This window comes from Piliocolobus tephrosceles, chromosome 5 (assembly GCF_002776525.5).
Source record: "Piliocolobus tephrosceles isolate RC106 chromosome 5, ASM277652v3, whole genome shotgun sequence".
Lineage (NCBI taxonomy): Eukaryota > Metazoa > Chordata > Mammalia > Primates > Cercopithecidae > Piliocolobus > Piliocolobus tephrosceles.
In genome coordinates this window covers 21005475-21023701 of record NC_045438.1, presented here as the reverse complement: position 1 = coordinate 21023701, position 18227 = coordinate 21005475, and the positions used below count along the sequence as shown (strand labels likewise).

Sequence of the window (18227 nt, the reverse complement as noted above, 5' to 3'; positions counted from 1 at the left end):
ACACACCCCAGCTTCCTTTTACCACTCACAGAAGCCTCCAAGACTTGTTGAGACTTTCTTGACTGACCTGTATGCAACAAGGGTCAGATGAAAACCTTCAACAATGTATGTAAGAGGAGGTGAACAAGAAAGCCACTGCAACTGTCTGATAGCAAATGACAGACTGAATCAAATACGTGGTCTTTTTTTCATGAAATGCATGACTTACCCTCATTTCATTTTATAAGATAGCCTTCTAAGATATTCTGCAATTCTGGTAAATCAAATGTATATAGCCAAAAAATACTAAGCTTTCCGATTTTTTTTTTTTTTTTACGGAGTCTCGCTCTGTCGCCCAGGCTGGAGTGCAGTGGCCGGATCTCAGCTCACTGCAAGCTCCATCTTCCGGGTTTACGCCATTCTCCTGCCTCAGCCTCTGGAGTAGCTGGGACTACAGGCGCCCACCACCTCGCCCAGCTAGTTTTTTATATTTTTTAGTAGAGACGGGGTTTCACCATGTTAGCCAAGATGGTCTCGATCTCCTGACCTCGTGATCTGCCCGTCTCTGCCTCCCAAAGTGCTGGGATTACAGGCTTGAGCCACCGCGCCCGGCCGCTTTCTGATTGTTGAACACCACTTTAAAAAGGTCCTTCAAGATAGACAAATTACCAATTAGATGTGTGCATTAGTTTTCCTAGGTTTCTAAAATAAGGATATGCTTAAAGTAACTTAAACAATGACACTTACAAGAGAAAAAAAGCCATCAGCACTTTGAAATGAAGAATTGACAAATCTACAATTCTGGAGACTGAAAAGGCAATTTCAAACGCTTGCCTTTGGTGTGGGCCAAGACTCCCACCCAAAGAATAGAGAACGTCAGGAAAGTGAGTAAGAGGAATGAGAGCAGTGTGCTGGGAAAGGGTAGACACACATGCACAGATCAAGGACCTTCACGAGCTGGGTTTGGGAAATGGGAAGCTAAACTGTGTTATCAGAAACATCATCTTCCATGATATATTGTAAAGGAAATGAAATGTAGTATATATATCCTATAGACATGCTCCCACACGCACACACGGAAAGGAAGTGTAGTATATATGTCCTGTAGACATGCTCCCACATGCACACATGGAAAGGAAGTGTAGTATACATATCCTGTAGACATGCTCCCACACGCACACATATAAAGATGGGGCTCATACGCTGGGCAGTGGCTCACACCTGTAATCCCAACATTTTGGGAGGCAGAAGCGGATGGATCACTTGAGGCCAGGAGTTTGAGACCAGCCTGGCCAACAAGGCGAAACCCAGTATCTACTAAAAATACAAAAATTAGCTGGGTGTGGTGGCATGTGCCCTGTAGTCCCAGCTACTCAGGATACGGAGGTTGCAGTGAGCTGAGATTGTCCCACTGCACTCCAGTCTGGACAACAGAGCGAGACTCTGTCTCAAAAAAAAAAAAAAAAAGATGAGGCCCACAGAAATACACACATGTAAATAAGCTCCCTGAATAAAACAAACCAGTGTCCTGGTCCATCTGAGATGCTACGGCAAAACACCATAAATGAGGTAGCTTGTAACAGCAGAAAATTTCTGGAGGCTGGAAGTCCAAGATCAAGGTGCCAGCATAGTTGGTTTCTGGTGAGGCCCTGCTTCCTGGTTCACAGATGGCACATGGCACCTTCACATGGAACAAGGGGCCTCTTTTATAAGGGCAGGAATCGCATCTAATCACCTCTTTCCCTCCCAAAGGCCCACCTCCAAGTACCATCACATTAGTGATTAAGTTTTCAACACAGGAATTTGGCGGGGGGGCGGGGGGGTTATGGTTACAAACATTCAAACCACAGCACCCAGGAATGAGATTTCTTTTTCTGCTCCCTGGCTGGTTAATTTTGATTATTTCCCCTTCCTAATTTTTAACTAATTTCTATCTTTTTTTCTGCACTTCCACTTTGTTGAAAAATACTTGTGATTTCCTTTTATTTCTACAATTCAGGAAAGCAAACATTAAATCACATGTGCCTTCAGAGGAAAAAGCTTTTAAAAAAGAAAAAGAACATGGGCCACTATATTGAAAAACTCACTGAAAATGCAGCACTCATGAGATTACCCTAATTAAAACTGTCTTAGAAGAATAAGGAAAATCAGGTATGGGTGTCATCTGGGAAAAACCGGCTCTAATGGTGTGACAAGAACCTTTTGCAGGTTTTCCTGACAGGTGGGAGGGGAGGCCCCATCGGCAGGATCTCACTTTCTTTTTTGAGATGGAGTCTTGCTGTTGTCGCCCGGGCCGGAGTGCAATGGCGTGATCTCAGCTCACTGCAACCTCCGCCTCCAGGGTTCCAGCAATTCTCCTGCCTCAGCCTCTTGAGTAGCTGAGATTACAGGTGCCTGCCACCACACCTGGCTAATTTTTGTATTTTTAGTAGAGACAGGGTTTCACCATATTGGCCAGGTGACCCACCTGCCATGGCCTCCCAAAGTGCTGGGATTACAGGTGTGAGCACCCACCCCACCCAGCTGATCTCACTGTTTTTAATCGTATGTTGTATTCATGTGAATACTTGTGACAGGAAATTGGATGCTCTGTTTTCCATTTTCGTTTAAAATCATTTGGCAATATTCCTCATAGATACTGAAAAGCATTTTAAATTTAAAATATTCTCTTTTTAATTATCGCTAATGCAAGTGTAAATAAGGAGTCATCCATTGAAATAACCTGGAATAAAAATTCAGTAATAGTTGTGGAAACCAGTGTGTTTGAGACGTGGCCCTCCGTGTAAAAGTTCAAATCCTATGTCCAGAGTAACAGCTGTGGAAATGAGTGTGTCTGTGACATGGCCCTCCGTGTAGGGCACAGGCTTCTGGAGTTCCTTCCAGAAGAGAACCCAACGTGTGCTCCACGGGCTACACACACGCTTCCCACTCCCGGAGTGCAACAGAGGATATTTTCACAAGCTCTGAAGTAGTCTCCCTCTAATACATAATTTCTGGAATTTATTAAAACGTTATATAGAGTGGCCTTTAAAATTAACTCTTGACACAATGACGAATAGTCAAATGTTCTCTTTAATTCAAACAATGAAGAGATATGTAATAGTCATTTTCCATATAATATTTGGAAAGATACTATACGATGAAACTTACATACATAATAAAACATTTTTGGAAAATTATTTTGGCTATCCTTTTAAAAAATGCTGCTTAACGTAAAAACAAATGTCAGTGCATTTTAAGTATGTTTCAGTGATAAGTACTTTTAAGGTTTTAGTCTACGATTGATTAACAGAATAAGGAACACTCCCTACAATAGCTTTTCTCAACTTCTCTCTCAATACAATTCCATTTATTTAAAAACCATTTATACTGCTCAGATCCATACTTTGTAAATTATAGGCTCATGTGATGGAAAATAATAGCAACACCAGAGAATTCAATGTATATGAAAATGGAATAGCAAAACTGTACGAAAATATTTGTTCCATGAAACAGTGATGTGAGCCACTAAAAGTAAACTCTGAAGCTTAGCCTCCTCTTCCTTAACTGTTTGTATGTAGAACCCTACCCCATCACTTGTACATTCCTGACCAGTTTCAGATACTACGAACTCACAGAAAGAAAGGCTGTTCTTTGGATATACTTCAGCTAATCTGTAGGTGAACTTTGTTTTTCCTTACCTCTCATTAAGTTTTAAGATACTACTCATGAAAATATACCCTTTTTTCCAGTTAAAATAACCCTCCTTTATCTTCTCTTTCTGGTTCCAGAACTCATCAAAATATACTTTCAGTGGTGGGGAAAAGATAAGATTGTTGATTCCAGCAGAATATCAAGAATCTATCCCGCTAAACTCCATGGACGTCTACCAAGCAACAACTAGATGTCAGGCACTGGGGCTGCGGCAGCAACATGCCTTGACCATGGCCATCCTTCTGTTTCTTTTCTCTCTCCACTGCTGTGGACCTAGACCAGGGTGGATAGATAAAGAGGCAGAGCACCGCCGCAGATGGTCCAGAGTAAACCTGCCACAGCATCTTCCTTCCATTATTTTAGGACTTTATTAGATGGATACAATAATCATGAGCCAAGAGTTTAAATAAAAACTAGTACTTGTGCAGTTCTGGTAAAAGATGCTTTCCATAACTGATCCATTCTTAGACTTTTATCATAGAATGGGAAGATCTGTGGTTCATTTAAAGAAAGGCTGTCTGTACCTGGAACAGTCATCTGCAGTGGCCTGACGAGGTCCGGGTGCCTCAGTGGGTTCCCAGGATATACAAACCACTCCTTGACAGCCGGGCAGGTGCTGGCAACACCTGAAGAAAAAGAGTTGGGTCAGTAGATGTGCGAGAGCATGCGTCGCCAGGCTCACGGTGTCACAGACCCAGCTCTGCCCAGGTGCCCAATTCAAAGTCCATAAATAGGTGAGCTCTCAAATCCAAGGTGACTGAGTAACCTTAGTTATCCAACAATTTCTTATCCTCCAATCTGAAGGTAACCTGTTCATTCCATCAAGAACCATACTCTGTGGAACTGACAAAATCCTCAAGATAATCTGCGTAAGTAAACAATAATATGGGAGAGAGAGTTTACCATGTTAATGACTCCTACAATGTCCTTCCTCCCTACCCCCCTCACACTGTTCCAGAAAACACTTAAAGAAAACTACTGGAATTTGACAGTCAACATGCATATAGTTCTTTGAAGCAAGAGCAGGTAAAGAAGACAGTGGGTGTAGCTGAGGAACTCTGAAGGGAGGAGGTCAGCAGAGAGCAGGCGCTTAAGGGGGAAGGGAAGAAGAGGTGGTGTCCCTAGATGCCAGACATTCCAGCACAAATGGGATCATCAGTCAGACAGCTGGTCCAGCTGGGCAGAGGGCTTCGATGCGGGGCAGAGAGAGGCAGTGGGCTGTATCCAGGGCTGGGGGAAGCAGGCCTTGATGAAGAGAAGAAGAGGGGGCACTTTTCTACAAAAGAGCTGAGAAATGAAGTGGAGAGATGTTCCCTTAAAGTAGAAGAAGAAGACAAAAACAGGAATCGAAGATGAAGAAAGAGAGTATCAATCCAGGAAGCCCCACCTGCATTTCCCAGCAGTTCTAGGAGAGAACTGAGACAACAGAGATTTGCTAAACACAGGATAAAGAGAACATCTCAAAACCTTCTAAGAAAAAAAAAAGTCAGCAAAAAAGGAACATGAATCACTCCAGCACTGGACTTTGCACTCGGCATTATCAGCACCTGTGATGCCACAGGACTGTGGCAGTGGCTGTGAGGAAGGAGAGTTACTGAGCAGGGGACCATGGTGGTGGGCACTTGCGAATGGGCAGAGCCACCGACCTGCCTTCCTACCGTCAACACCAGAACTGAAGAAATGGTTCTAGTGACTGCATTCATGTGACGGACGATGGGCAGGGCCAGATTGTTATCCCAGACAGAAGGGAAACAACTGTCTATCATGCCAATTTTCTGCCCATAGGCACTGTCCAGATTGTATCCTAGTGAGGGACGTAGTTCCTCAAATGAAGACACAGAGACTGGAGATCGAGACTATTGAGGCCACGATCTGCAGGGCCGAGCACCAGAGAGCAGGGCAGCGTGCAGACAGCAAGTGCTCTTTAGCCTCTGGCTGAAGAGAGAGCTATCGGGTTTAGGGTAAGACTCAGAGAAGCCAGGCAAGGTCCGGGGGCTGACCAACCAATGGAGCTTGCGTGGGGCTTGAAGACAGCGGAGTTTCCACCATCAGCAAACATGAAGAGACCTCGTCCTACACCTCAGGCACTCTGGTGATGGCCTGGGAGGCCCTGTCTTAGAAGTAGGCCTGTGCTAGCTGTAAAGTGAAAGCCACAATGGACACAGCCTAATAAAGTTTAAAGGCAAAGTCTCGGAAGGAGCAGGCAGAGTAACTGCCTGACAGAACAAAACTCAACACTCTTCTTAGTATCCAAAATGTTCTAGCATCCAATCAAAAAACGCTAGACGTGAAAGTAAGCAAAACTATGTGGACCCTGTGGGAGGAAGTCAATAAATGGCCCAGAGGAAGAGGCAAGAGAGACTGAGAAAGACAAAATCTCATTTTAAAAATGCTCATGTCTTCCAAATTTGATAGGAAATATCAACCCATAGATTTAGGAAGCTCAAGAATCCCACGAAGGGAGCGGAGTGAACCTTACTAAAATCCAGCAAACAGGAGAGGAATTGTAAAGACAGCCAGAGGAAAAAAAGCCATGATACACATGGGGAACAATGATAAATGTTCCTTGTGAGCCTTGTTGTCTCACAAGAAAGTACACAAGCCAGGAGAAAACACAGAACTACCTAAAATTCTATATGCAGCAAAACTGTACCCCCCAGACAAAGATGAACTACAGTCCCGCAGGGCATAACGATGATCCAGTTAGTGACGGACTGCATACACATTCCTGGTGACGCCTTGATGATCCTGACCCCGTGGAGTCCTAGACTAAATTTGTGTGCTTGTGTCTGAGTTTTTAACAAAGAAGTTTAAAAAAATTAAAAATTTCTGAAGTATGAATTCAGGAGGTAGAGTTAAAAAATTTTCCAATAGAAAAAGGCTTATACAATGACATAAAGAATTTTTTGTCCAGTTGTGTAATGTATTTGTATTTTAAGTTAGGTGTTAATTACAAAAGAGTCAAAAAGTTAACAAATTTAAGTTTATAAAGTAAAAAAGTTAGAGTAAGGTTAATTTATTGTTGAGGAAAGAAATATTTTTGAATTTTTATCATATGAATGTATGATAGCCCTAAGTGTGTAGTGTGTATAAAGCCTACAGCAGTGTACGGTCGTGTCCTGGCCTTCCCATTCCCTCTCCATTTGCTCACCCAGCGGACTCATCAGAGCAGCCCGCGTGTGCAGTGTGTATAAAGCCTACAGCAGTGTACGATCATGTCCTCGCTTCCCATTCACTCCCCACTCGCTCACCAGCCTCACCAGAGCAGCTGGTGTGTGCACTGTGTATAAAGCCTACAGCAGTGTATGGTCATGTCCTGGCTTCCCACTCACTTCCCACTCACTCATGGACTCACGAGAGCAGCCTGTGTGTGCAGCATGTATAAAGCCTATAATTTAAAGTGGATATTGGCAAACTACCAGCTCATGGGCCAAATCTGCCTGCTTTTATACAGTCTGAAAACTAATAATGTTTTTCATATTTTTTTAATGGTTGGAAAAAAATGTTTTTAAGAATATTTTGGCCGGGCGCGGTGGCTCAAGCCTGTAATCCCAGCACTTTGGGAGGCCGAGACAGGCGGATCATGAGGTCAGGAGATCGAGACCATCCTGGCTAACACGGTGAAACCCCATCTCTACTAAAAAATACAAAAAAAACTAGCCAGGCGAGGTGGCGGGCGCCTGTAGTCCCAGCTACTCGGGAGGCTGAGGCAAGAGAATGGCGTAAACCCAGGAGGCAAGAGCTTGCAGTGAGCTGAGATCCGGCCACTGCGCTCCAGCCCGAGCGACAGAGCGAGATTCTGTCTCAAAAAAAAAAAAAAGAATATTTTGTGACTCCTGAGAATTATACTCTCTAAAATTCAAGTTTTGGCCTGGTGCGGTAACTTGAATCTGTAATCCCAACACTTTGGGATGTTGAGGTGGGAGGAGCGCTTGAGGTCAGGAGTTTGAGACCAGCCTAGGTAACACAGCAAGATCCTATCTCTTCAAAAAAAAAATTTTTTTTTAATTAGCTGGGTGTGGTGGCACATGACTGTCATCTCAGTTACTCAAGACGCTGAGGCAGGAGGACCCCTTCAGCCTTGGAGCTGAAGGCTGCAGTGAGCTGTGATGGTGCCACTGCACTCCAGCCTGGGCAACAGAGTGAGACTCTGTCTCTAAAAAATAAATAAATCAATAAAATAAAATTCAAGTTCTGTCACATGGGAACATTGAATAAAGGCTTCCTGGCACACAGCCACACTCATTCCTGCATATGTTGTCTCTGGCTGTTCTTGCACTACAATAGCAGGATTGGGTAGTTGTGACAGGGACTGTGGAGGGAGCCCTCAAAACCTACAATATTTATTATTATCTGACCCTTCACAGAAAAAGTGTGCCAACCCCAATTTAAAAGTGTTAAAATCATGTATTATAGGGTTTAAAACATGCGCATAATCTCCAAACGTTACATATTGGTTACATACTGTATGCTGCTATTTATATAACATTCTCAAATGAACAAGAACATAGAGATGAAAAACAGACTAACAGTTGCCAGAGGACAGGAATTGGGGGAAGAAAGATTGCCAGGACATAGGGGCACATGGAGGGAGTGCTAACAAACCAGTTCCGTATCTTGGCTGTGGTGGTGGTTGCAGGATCTTTGCACAGACCTACACACCCACACATATAACTGCAGGCATGTAAAAAATGGCACAAGTGAATAAGGTCTGCAGTTTGGTTAGCACTGTACCTGATGTTAAATTTCTGGCTTTGATATTACACCACAGTTACAGAAGATGTCATCTTTGGAGGAATCTGAGTGAAGGGTACATGGGAATCTATGTACTATTCTTGCAACTTCCTGTGAATCTGTAATTATTTCAATTTAAAATACATATATATATGTACAAGACATAATACAACAATAGCAAAAATGTTGGGGAAAATGAAAATACAGTTATAAGGTTTTTATATTGCAAGTAACATGGTATATTATTTAATAGTAAACAGTGATGTTAAAGATAATAAAAGTAATTGCAAAAACCGCAATTACTTTTGCACCAATCTAACAGACCCCCAGATCAACCACTTTGTTTTTTTTTTTTTTTTTTTTTTTTGAGACTAAGTCTCGCTCTCGTCCCCAGGCTGCAGTACAATGGCGTGTGTGACCTTGGCTCACTGCAACCTCTGCCTCGTGGGCTCAAGCAATTCTCCTACCTTAGCCTCCCAAGTAGCTGGGATTACAGGCACCTGCCATCACGCCCAGCTAATTTTTATGCTTTTAGTAGAGACAGGATTTCACCATGTTGGCCAGCTGGTCTCAAACTCCTGACCTCAGGTGATCTGCCCACCTCAGCCTCCCAAAGTGCTAAGATTACAGGCATGAGCTACCGTGCTCAGCCAACCACTTTTTTTTTTAAATGGTAAATCTAGTAATTCAAATGAGTGCACAAAACACAATACTAAAAATTATTAAACTAATCCAAAAGAAGTAAGAAAATGAGAAAATAAGGTGGGGGGAAAAAGAACAAAGAGTAAAATGGAAGAGTGAGCCCTAATTACGCCAGAAGTTACATTCAGTGTGAACATTCCAATTAAAAGAAAGAGACTGTGACACTGGACGTGCCGTCTTTAAAACAGATGCACTTTAGATGTTAAGAAATAGTTTAAAAGTAAAAGGATAGAAAAAAGCACCACATCATGCAAACATTAACAGTAAGAATACTGGAGTGACTATATTATAATAAAACAAAGACAACTTTAGGACAAGGAGTATTATCATGTTTTTAAAAGTGAACGCTCCTGTTAAAAGGGTCGATTCATTAAGAAACATAACAGTCTTCAATATATATGCACCTAACAACAGTTTCAAAATACCTACAGCAAAAACTGACAGAACAGAAGGAATAAACAGACAAATCCACAGTAAGAGCTGGAGTTTTTAACCGTTTTCTCCCAGGAACTAAGAACAAGTCGACTGAAACTCAGTAAAAGACTTGAATAACCTTATTAGCACTACTGACTTCTACAGAACACTCTACTCAACAACTGTAAAATACACATTTTCAAATACAAATGGGATCATAAACTAAGTCAAACACATAACAAAGAATACACTTCATTATCATCATATATAAATCAGCAAAAGCAGCATTTTATTTTCACATATTAATAATGTAAACTTCATGTAGAAAGCCAAAAAGTTGAGGGAGAAAGAACTAAATATCAACCATGAAGACAAGTTCAATGTGAATGTTTTTTCCTGTTTCATACTTTGTTAATGTAATGTATTTATGACCAAGTTATCCACTTGGTCATAAATACATTACATTAACAAAGTATGAAATTTAGGTTAGTGAAGTTTACATAGTTTAATTTAATGAAAGAATCTGAAAATAATTCCAATATTATGATTTAACGTAAAAACGTTTTCATGAGGAAGATCTCTTTTTTCCATCATTAGAGTCAATGTGCAAACATCCATGTTAAGAAAGAATGTGGGCGGAGAGCGCCTAAGAAAAACAAATTTTAAAAAATGATTTAAATATGTGCAAAAATCACAAGCAATCTTATACACCAGTAACAGACAAACAGAGAGCCAAATCATGAATGAACTCCCATTCACATAGCTTCAAAGAGAATAAAATACCTAGGAATCCAACTTACAAGGGATGTAAAGGACCTCTTCAAGGAGAACTACAAACCACTGCTCAGTGAAATCAAAGAGGACACAAACAAATGGAAGAACATACCATGCTCATGGATAGGAAGAATCAATATTGTGAAAATGGCCATACTGCCCAAAGTAATTTATAGATTCAATGCCATCCCCATCAAGCTACCAATGACTTTCTTCACAGAATTGGAAAAAACTGCTTTAAAGTTCATATGGAACCAAAAAAGAGCCCGCATTGCCAAGACAATCCTAAGTCAAAAGAACAAAGCTGGAGGCATCATGCTACCTGACTTCAAACTATACTACAAAGCTACAGTAACCAAAACAGCATGGTACTGGTACCAAAACAGAGATATAGACCAATGGAACAGAACAGAGTCCTCAGAAATAATACCACACATCTATAGCCATCTGATCTTTGATAAACCTGACAAAAACAAGAAATGGGGAAAGGATTCCCTATTTAATAAATGGTGCTGGGAAAATTGGCTAGCTATAAGCAGAAAGCTGAAACTGGATCCTTTCCTTACTCCTTATATGAAAATTAATTCAAAATGGATTAGAGACTTAAATGTTAGACCTAATACCATAAAAACCCTAGAAGAAAACCTAGGTAATACCATTCAGGATATAGGCATGGGCAAGGACTTCATGTCTAAAACACCAAAAGCAACGACAACAAAAGCCAAAATTGACAAATGGGATCTAATTAAACTAAAGAGCTTCTGCACAGCAAAAGAAACTACCACCAGAGTGAACAGGCAACCTACAGAATGGGAGAAAAATTTTGCAATCTACTTATCTCACAAAGGGCTAATATCCAGAACCTACAAAGAACTCAAACAAATTTACAAGAAAAAAAACAAACAACCCCATCAAAAAGTGGGCAAAGGATATGAACAGGTATTTCTCAAAAGAAGACATTCATACAGCCAACAGACACATAAAAAAATGCTCATCATCACTGGCCATCAGAGAAATGCAAATCAAAACCACAATGAGATACCATCTCACACCAGTTAGAATGGCAATCATTAAAAAGTCAGGAAACAACAGGTGCTGGAGAGGATGTGGAGAAATAGGAACACTTTTACACTGTTGGTGGGACTGTAAACTAGTTCAACCATTGTGGAAAACAGTATGGCGATTCCTCAAGGATCTAGAACTAGAAATACCATATGACCCAGCCATCCCATTATTGGGTATATACCCAAAGGATTATAAATCATGCTGCTATAAAGACACATGCACACGAATGTTTATTGCGGCACTATTCACAATAGCAAAGACTTGGAATCAACCCAACTGTCTATCAGTGACAGACTGGATTAAGAAAATGTGGCACATATACACCATGGAATGCTATGCAGCCATAAAAAAGGATGAGTTCATGTCCTTTGTAGGGACATGGATGCAGCTGGAAACCATCATTCTCAGCAAACTATCGCAAGAACAGAAAACCAAACACCGCATGTTCTCACTCATAGTGGGAACTGAACATTGAGATCACTTGGACACGGGAAGGGGAACATCACATACCGGGGCCTATTGTGGGGAGGGGGGAGGAGGGAGGGATGGCACTGGGAGTTATACCTAATGTAAATGACGAGTTGAAGGGTGCTGACGAGTTGATGGGTGCAGCACACCAACATGGCACATGTACACATATGTAACAAACCTGCACGTTGTGCACATGTACCCTAGAACTTAAAGTATAATAATTTAAAAAAATGATTTAAGTAACATTTGGCTCCAGAGTTTATTACACAGGTTCTTTATTTCCGTTTTTAAATCAGCTTAAACATCTTTCTTCTGTCTGCTTTCTTAGGCCATAGGGGTAAACTCTCACAGTATGTATGGGAGAAAGCAGTGCACTCTGGGTGGCGCTACAGGAATCTAACGAAAACTGGATTAAATAACCCCACTACCCCTGAGCCCCATCATCCAAAAATAATAATGATGACTTTTCCACCTAATGATTCTATCAGCACTTTTAGATCATGTAAGTGTTCACTTTCTGGAACAACAGAGTAAAGTTAATATTGACACATTTGGAAATAATGACGTTTAGGCAAATGGACCACTTTCACCGGTATTCTACTCCTTCTCTCTCTCATCCTGGTAATAGTGTGTAGACCATGTTTCTTACCAACGCACTCTCAAATCAGACCGTAAAGTACCTGTCAAAGGTCTCTGTCTAAAAAAACAAGGCCTTACTGAAATAGAAGGTCACTAAATGCATTCAGCATCTCTGGTTTCTAAGATGAATTGTTCTTTCACACTCCTGATTCTCCCCAAAACTATTCCAATGGTGAGTTATGGGACCTTCACTAACTTTCTCCTTGGGGTTAAAATTCCTCATTTTCACTGTTTGGGTCATTGATGGTCCACTCTCTACTCTTGTTGCTGAGCACATAATGGAAATATAGATGAGAAAAAACACAAATTTAATTACAAAAACACCAAAGGAAAATTGTTTGTATTTAAAAACATGACATACTAGATTCTGTAAAATTATTTTATAAAAATCACATTTTGAGGGAAGACTAAGTAGACACTGTTTTCTTCTAATAATAAGTATATCCTACTCTCCCCTACAGCAGGAAAGAGTTTTCACATTTTTAAAAAAGCATAAATCCTTTTAAGGCATAAAAATATGACATTTTATAGAAATCATGCATTCTTTTAACACATACTGATCAACTGCCTGCTAATTAGATACAGATGTCAAATGGCACTTCTACTTAATTTTTTACAGATGTCAGTGGTATTCTCAATTACAGATTTGACAGGGAAATAAAACCTATTTAATTGTCTCCACGTCCTGAAAGAATGCACTCTATTTCATGTGGCCAGTTTCTCAGAATTCAACTCCAAATAGAACCTTTCCTAAGAGGGGCCAACCAATTCTCACCTTGACAGTCCTCCAGTAAGAGTGAGTAGACCCGCTGTCGGATGGGACGGTAAATGAAGGCCTGGCTGGGTAAGGCCTGGTCAAGCTCATCTTCCAGGGTGTTGCTGCATTCAATCTCTCCACTGCTCATGATGTTGTATACCAGGTAGCTTTCTGCTTGGACGTGATGTGTTCTAGCAATCTGTTTGAAATTTAAATACAACTGGATTTCTCCTTAAAAACAAGACAGTAACCTTCAAATAGAAAAAGTCAATGCCTTTCGTCATATGGCAGTTTTTTAAGGCCCTCAGAAATGTAATTGACACTGAAATTTATGATATCAAGTTGCCCTGTTCTCTTTCCTTGGGACTACCAATTTCAAACTTTCTATTCCCCTCCTCCGCCTCTCTCCAAACGTCTACGTCTTATCTTCCACAGTATTTCACTGTTCTGTCTCCTGGATACCCTCCCAGTAACCGGGTGCTCACTACTTCTCACCAGTATTGCTATGAAAGGGTCTTAATCCCCTAGCCCAGTTTCTCTCCTTTCCAACCCATCCTTCACACCATTGCCACAGTGTCTTTGAAAACTTTGCTACCCTATTCAAAACATTTGAAAGACTACCACAAATCCTTCGCATAACATTCGAGGTCCCACTATAAAGCCTCAATCTCCTTTTTCTAGCCTTGCACACCATTTCACCCTCATAGAAATGGCCATAACCCAGTCTCAACAGAACATCTTCATTGTTCCTCAAGAGTACTCAATCTTCTTCTACCTTCACTTGTGCCCGATAAGAACTTACCCTACCCAGAAACTTTCTCTTCCAATCTTTCCCAGCCTCCCACTTTACAATCCTCTTTCCCTTTAAGGTTCGCCGATGTCACCCTCTCCTCCTCCCTTAGACAGGACCAGCCTCCCAGCTTGCCTTATGGAGCTCGTATCCTAGTTTCCCTGTAACACAGCTGTCTGGTTTGCCTCCCTTATTAAGCTGTAAGCTGCTTAGCATTAGAAGCCGTACTGTATTCATTCACTCATTTGTTCAGAAATTGCTTCCTGAGTGAAAAAAACCACGCGCCAGGCACAGGTGCTTCTCCTCTGTAATGTCAAGACAGTGCTGGCTCATGGTAGGTAATGAGATACAAGATTTAAATTAATTCCACTTCCACATTAAATAAGTAGTTAAAATCAGAAGGTCTATCATAGCCTAAATATATAGGTTTCACCTTCCAGTGAAGAATATTCTTATTACTGTGAGAATAAGTTCATCTAGATTACTATTCAAAATTTAAATCCAGTCTACTACTAAAGGAATTAAAATGTGATACTAGGATAACCTGGATACCAGAAACTCTGAATGTCTCATTTATACGTACTTAAACAGTCCTAGTTATGTTGATTCATTATTCTTAGGCTTAATCTCTGTTCCTTACCTTCTTCCTAAAGAAAATGGGTTTAATAATTGGCCGGGCGCGGTGGCTCAAGCCTGTAATCCCAGCACTTTGGGAGGCCGAGACGGGCGGATCACGAGGTCAGGAGATCGAGACCATCCTGGCTAACACGGTGAAACCCCGTCTCTACTAAAAATACAAAAAACTAGCCGGGCGAGGTGGCGGGCGCCTGTAGTCCCAGCTACTCCGGAGGCTGAGGCAGGAGAATGGCGTAAACCCGGGAGGCGGAGCTTGCAGTGAGCTGAGATCTGGCCACTGCACTCCAGCTCGGGCGACAGAGCAAGACTCCGTCTCAAAAAAAAAAAAAAAAAAAAAAGAAAATGGGTTTAATAAAAAAGTGCCTGGCTCCCAGGACTATTGTGTGGATTAAATGAGTCAATATAAGAAAAACACTTGTCCTGAGGTGTGGCTTGCAGCTCACTGCCAATGCATGTTCTATAGGATTATAAGACTAGCCGGCCAGGCATGGTGGCTCATGCCTATAATCCCAGCACTTTGGGAGGTCGAGGCAGGTAGATCACTTGAGGTCAGGAGTTCAAGGCCAGCCTGGGCAACATGGCGAAACCCATCTCTACTAAAAGATACAAAAATTAGCTGGGCGTAGTGGAGTGTGCCTGTAGTCCCAGCTACTCAGGAGGCTGAGGTGGGAGAATTGCTTGAACCTGGGAGGCGGAGGATATCCTGCCACTGCACTGCAACCTGGGTGACAGTGAGACCCTGTCTCAAAGAAACAAACAAACCCTCAACTGATCTTCCAAAATGCTGACATAGAGAAGACACAGATATGGCTGTGGTTATGTGTGTACCCAATGTAACTGTTGTTAGGAAGTGTGACATTATATGTGTGAAAACTCATAACCAGTGTTGGACACTATCACATGAATATTACAGAAAAGTGCTGTAAGAATACGAGAGAGAAAGAGAACTTTGTGGGTTAAAGTACAGGGAGAAGGCTGGGTGCGGTGGCTCACACCTGTAATCCCAGCACTTTGGGAGGCCAAAGCAGCCTTTGGCCAAAGTGCCCACAGCCTTCCTACCTGAGCATTTTTCCAGGGTGACTGTGTATAGTTAAAATACATGTTGGAATTTTAGTTGCCTATTAGGGTTGGAAGATGACACTGCAAAAAATTTTTATAGAGAAAGTGTAAGGGCAATGTAAGAAACTTCAAAACTGTTTTCAAAGATACAATTAAGTTAAATCCATGTGAACAACTCCACCCACTACTTTGCCCAGGCACTCCCTTCCTGTGAGGACTCTCCTTGACTCCGCCTTCCCCAACAAAGGCTCTTCCACTGCCAAACCCCCTGCTGGCTTTGCCTCCACTCCCAACCCTGTGCTGCAGTAACTCTCTGAGGCCACCAGGACCTCCTCATGACTGACCCAAGTGCCTATGTCTAGTCCTATTCCACTTCTTTACCTCTGTAGCCTGTGATACTCCTGTTTCTTTTCTCATTCGCGAAACCTGCCCCCTTGGACTTTTGTGAGGATTATCCCCTCCTTATTCTCCTTCCTCCTCTGCTCACTCCTGATCTCTCAGTGGAGTGTCCCTTAGTCTCCATCCCACATCATCTTTTACTTTACACATAAAATAGGATAACTCCCAGATGCCTGTCTCTTGCCAGTGATAGAACTTTAGGCCCATATTGCACGACCAGAACATGTGTTAGAGGTACCACCTACTCAACTAAAATATAACCCACTTAATCTTCTCCCTGTCAAACCTTTCCTCTTCCTTCCTTAGATTAACAGCATCTACCATCCCTGGTGCTCCAGGAGGAACTTCACCTCCACAGCAAGACTTATTTATTAGTTTCACTTCTGAAACATTTCTTGAATTTGTTTCTTCCTCTTTCCACTGCCATTTTCCTAATTCTAGCTCTTTCATATTTTACCTGAGTTTCTGCAATGGCCACTTTAACTCCACTCACTGCACTGTAATGTTTCTAAAACCAAAAATCTGATCACATCAATATACCTGCTTACAAAAATCGAATGCTGGTTGGCTGGCAGGTTCACATCGCTGCCCTCCAGGTCTCACCACACAGCTGCTCAGCTGCTGTCCAGGCCTGAGTTCTGCATCAGACTTGGGGCAGGAGCTTCCTTACACATCTATGTAGTTGTAACTAGATGAAAGATGGTGGCATTCACAGCACCGGGAACGAGGAAGGGTGTGTGGTTAAGATAGTTAAGTTTGGTTTAGAACTTGCTGAGGTACCTTTGAGACATTCATGTGGACACAGACCTCTTCTGTAAAACAAGGATAAGTCTATCTCACAGGGCTGTTGAGAAGATCTAATGAGAAAAGTTACCTAATGCACCTACCACAGAACCTCATACGTAGTGGCCCCCCTTCAAAAATCTTCAAAGGTGCTATAATACTTTCAGAATTAAGGCCAAATTCTTCATGTGGCATTTAATAACCTTCCCAGTTTGGCTTTGTCTACCTTTTCCCATTTTTTCCTCCAAACCCCACGCTCCAGCCTAGCCTTTCTCCCTGTGCCCCCAAGTGATGGAGATTCGAAACCTACACCTTTAGTACTTCCACAACTCCCAAGTATTTGCTTATTCAATGCATATTTTGGCTGCCCCATTAAGGTCTGGCTCCAGTTCTACCTCTTTGGGGAATTTTTCCCTGTACTTTATTTATTTTTGTGAGAGAGTTTTGCTCTCATTGCCCAGGCTGAAATGCAAATGGCGTGATCTCAGCTCAATGCAACCTCCGCCTCCCAGGTTCAAGCAAGTCTCCTGTCTCAGCTTCCCGAGTAGCTGGGATCACATGTGTGTGCCACCATGCCCAGCTGATTTTTGTATTTGTAGTAGAGATGGGGTTTCACCATGTGGGTCAGGCTGGTCTTGAACTCCTGACCTCAGGTGATCCACCTGCTTTGGCCTCCCAAAGTGCTGGGATTACAGGTGTGAGCCACCGCACCCAGCCTTCTCCCTGTACTGTAACCCACAAAGTTCTCTTTCTCTCTCGTATTCTTACAGCACTTTTCTGTAATATTCATGTGATAGTGTCCAACACTGGTTATGAGTTTTCACACATATAATGTCACACTTCCTAACAAGCCTTATAGACGCCTGTTGTGCATCCTCTCACAGTGGCCAAACACCGAGGCAGTAATGGATCTTCACTAACAAATCCGTCAGTGGATATATTTTCAGTCATGGCATATTGGCTGGGCAGATCCACATACCTTTAAGATTTCAGTGTCTGAAACCATGGTTACTTGTTGCTTTATTTCAGGCCCCACATTCGTGGGGTCTTCTTGTTTAATTTCAGGGTTTGTACACATGAGAGCATCTAGCTTAAATTCAAAATCTGTTGCTACAGGTAATTTTTGATTGATTCCAGGGTGTGTACACATGGAGTCTTCTTGCTTGGATATAGGATCTGTACATATGGGAACTTCCTGTTTGGATTCATGGCCTGTACACAAAATTTCTTGCCTAGATTCAGGGTCTGTCCATATTAAAACTTCTTGCCTGGATTGAGGGCCTGGACACATGGGAACTTCTTGCCTGGGTTCAGGGTCTGAACACATGGGAA

General features: G+C 42.0%; 1 protein-coding gene across 8 annotated transcripts in view; it reads right to left on the bottom strand.

Annotated features, from left to right (window-relative positions):
- Window positions 1–18227, bottom strand: part of FAM120B (family with sequence similarity 120B) — an 86088-nt gene that overhangs the window by 55521 nt on the left and 12340 nt on the right. For all 8 annotated transcript variants that reach the window (XR_003309591.1, XR_003309592.1, XR_003309590.1 and 5 more), the window contains exons 3-5: window positions 17875–18220; window positions 13247–13427; window positions 4197–4298 (exon numbers count right to left, since the gene is read on the bottom strand). Coding sequence is in view for 4 of the 8 variants with exons in the window: in XM_026454998.1 (XP_026310783.1) it covers window positions 4197–4298; window positions 13247–13427; window positions 17875–18220 (629 nt within the window). In the remaining 4 variants the exon portion in view is untranslated. The remainder of the gene's footprint in view (window positions 1–4196; window positions 4299–13246; window positions 13428–17874; window positions 18221–18227) is intronic.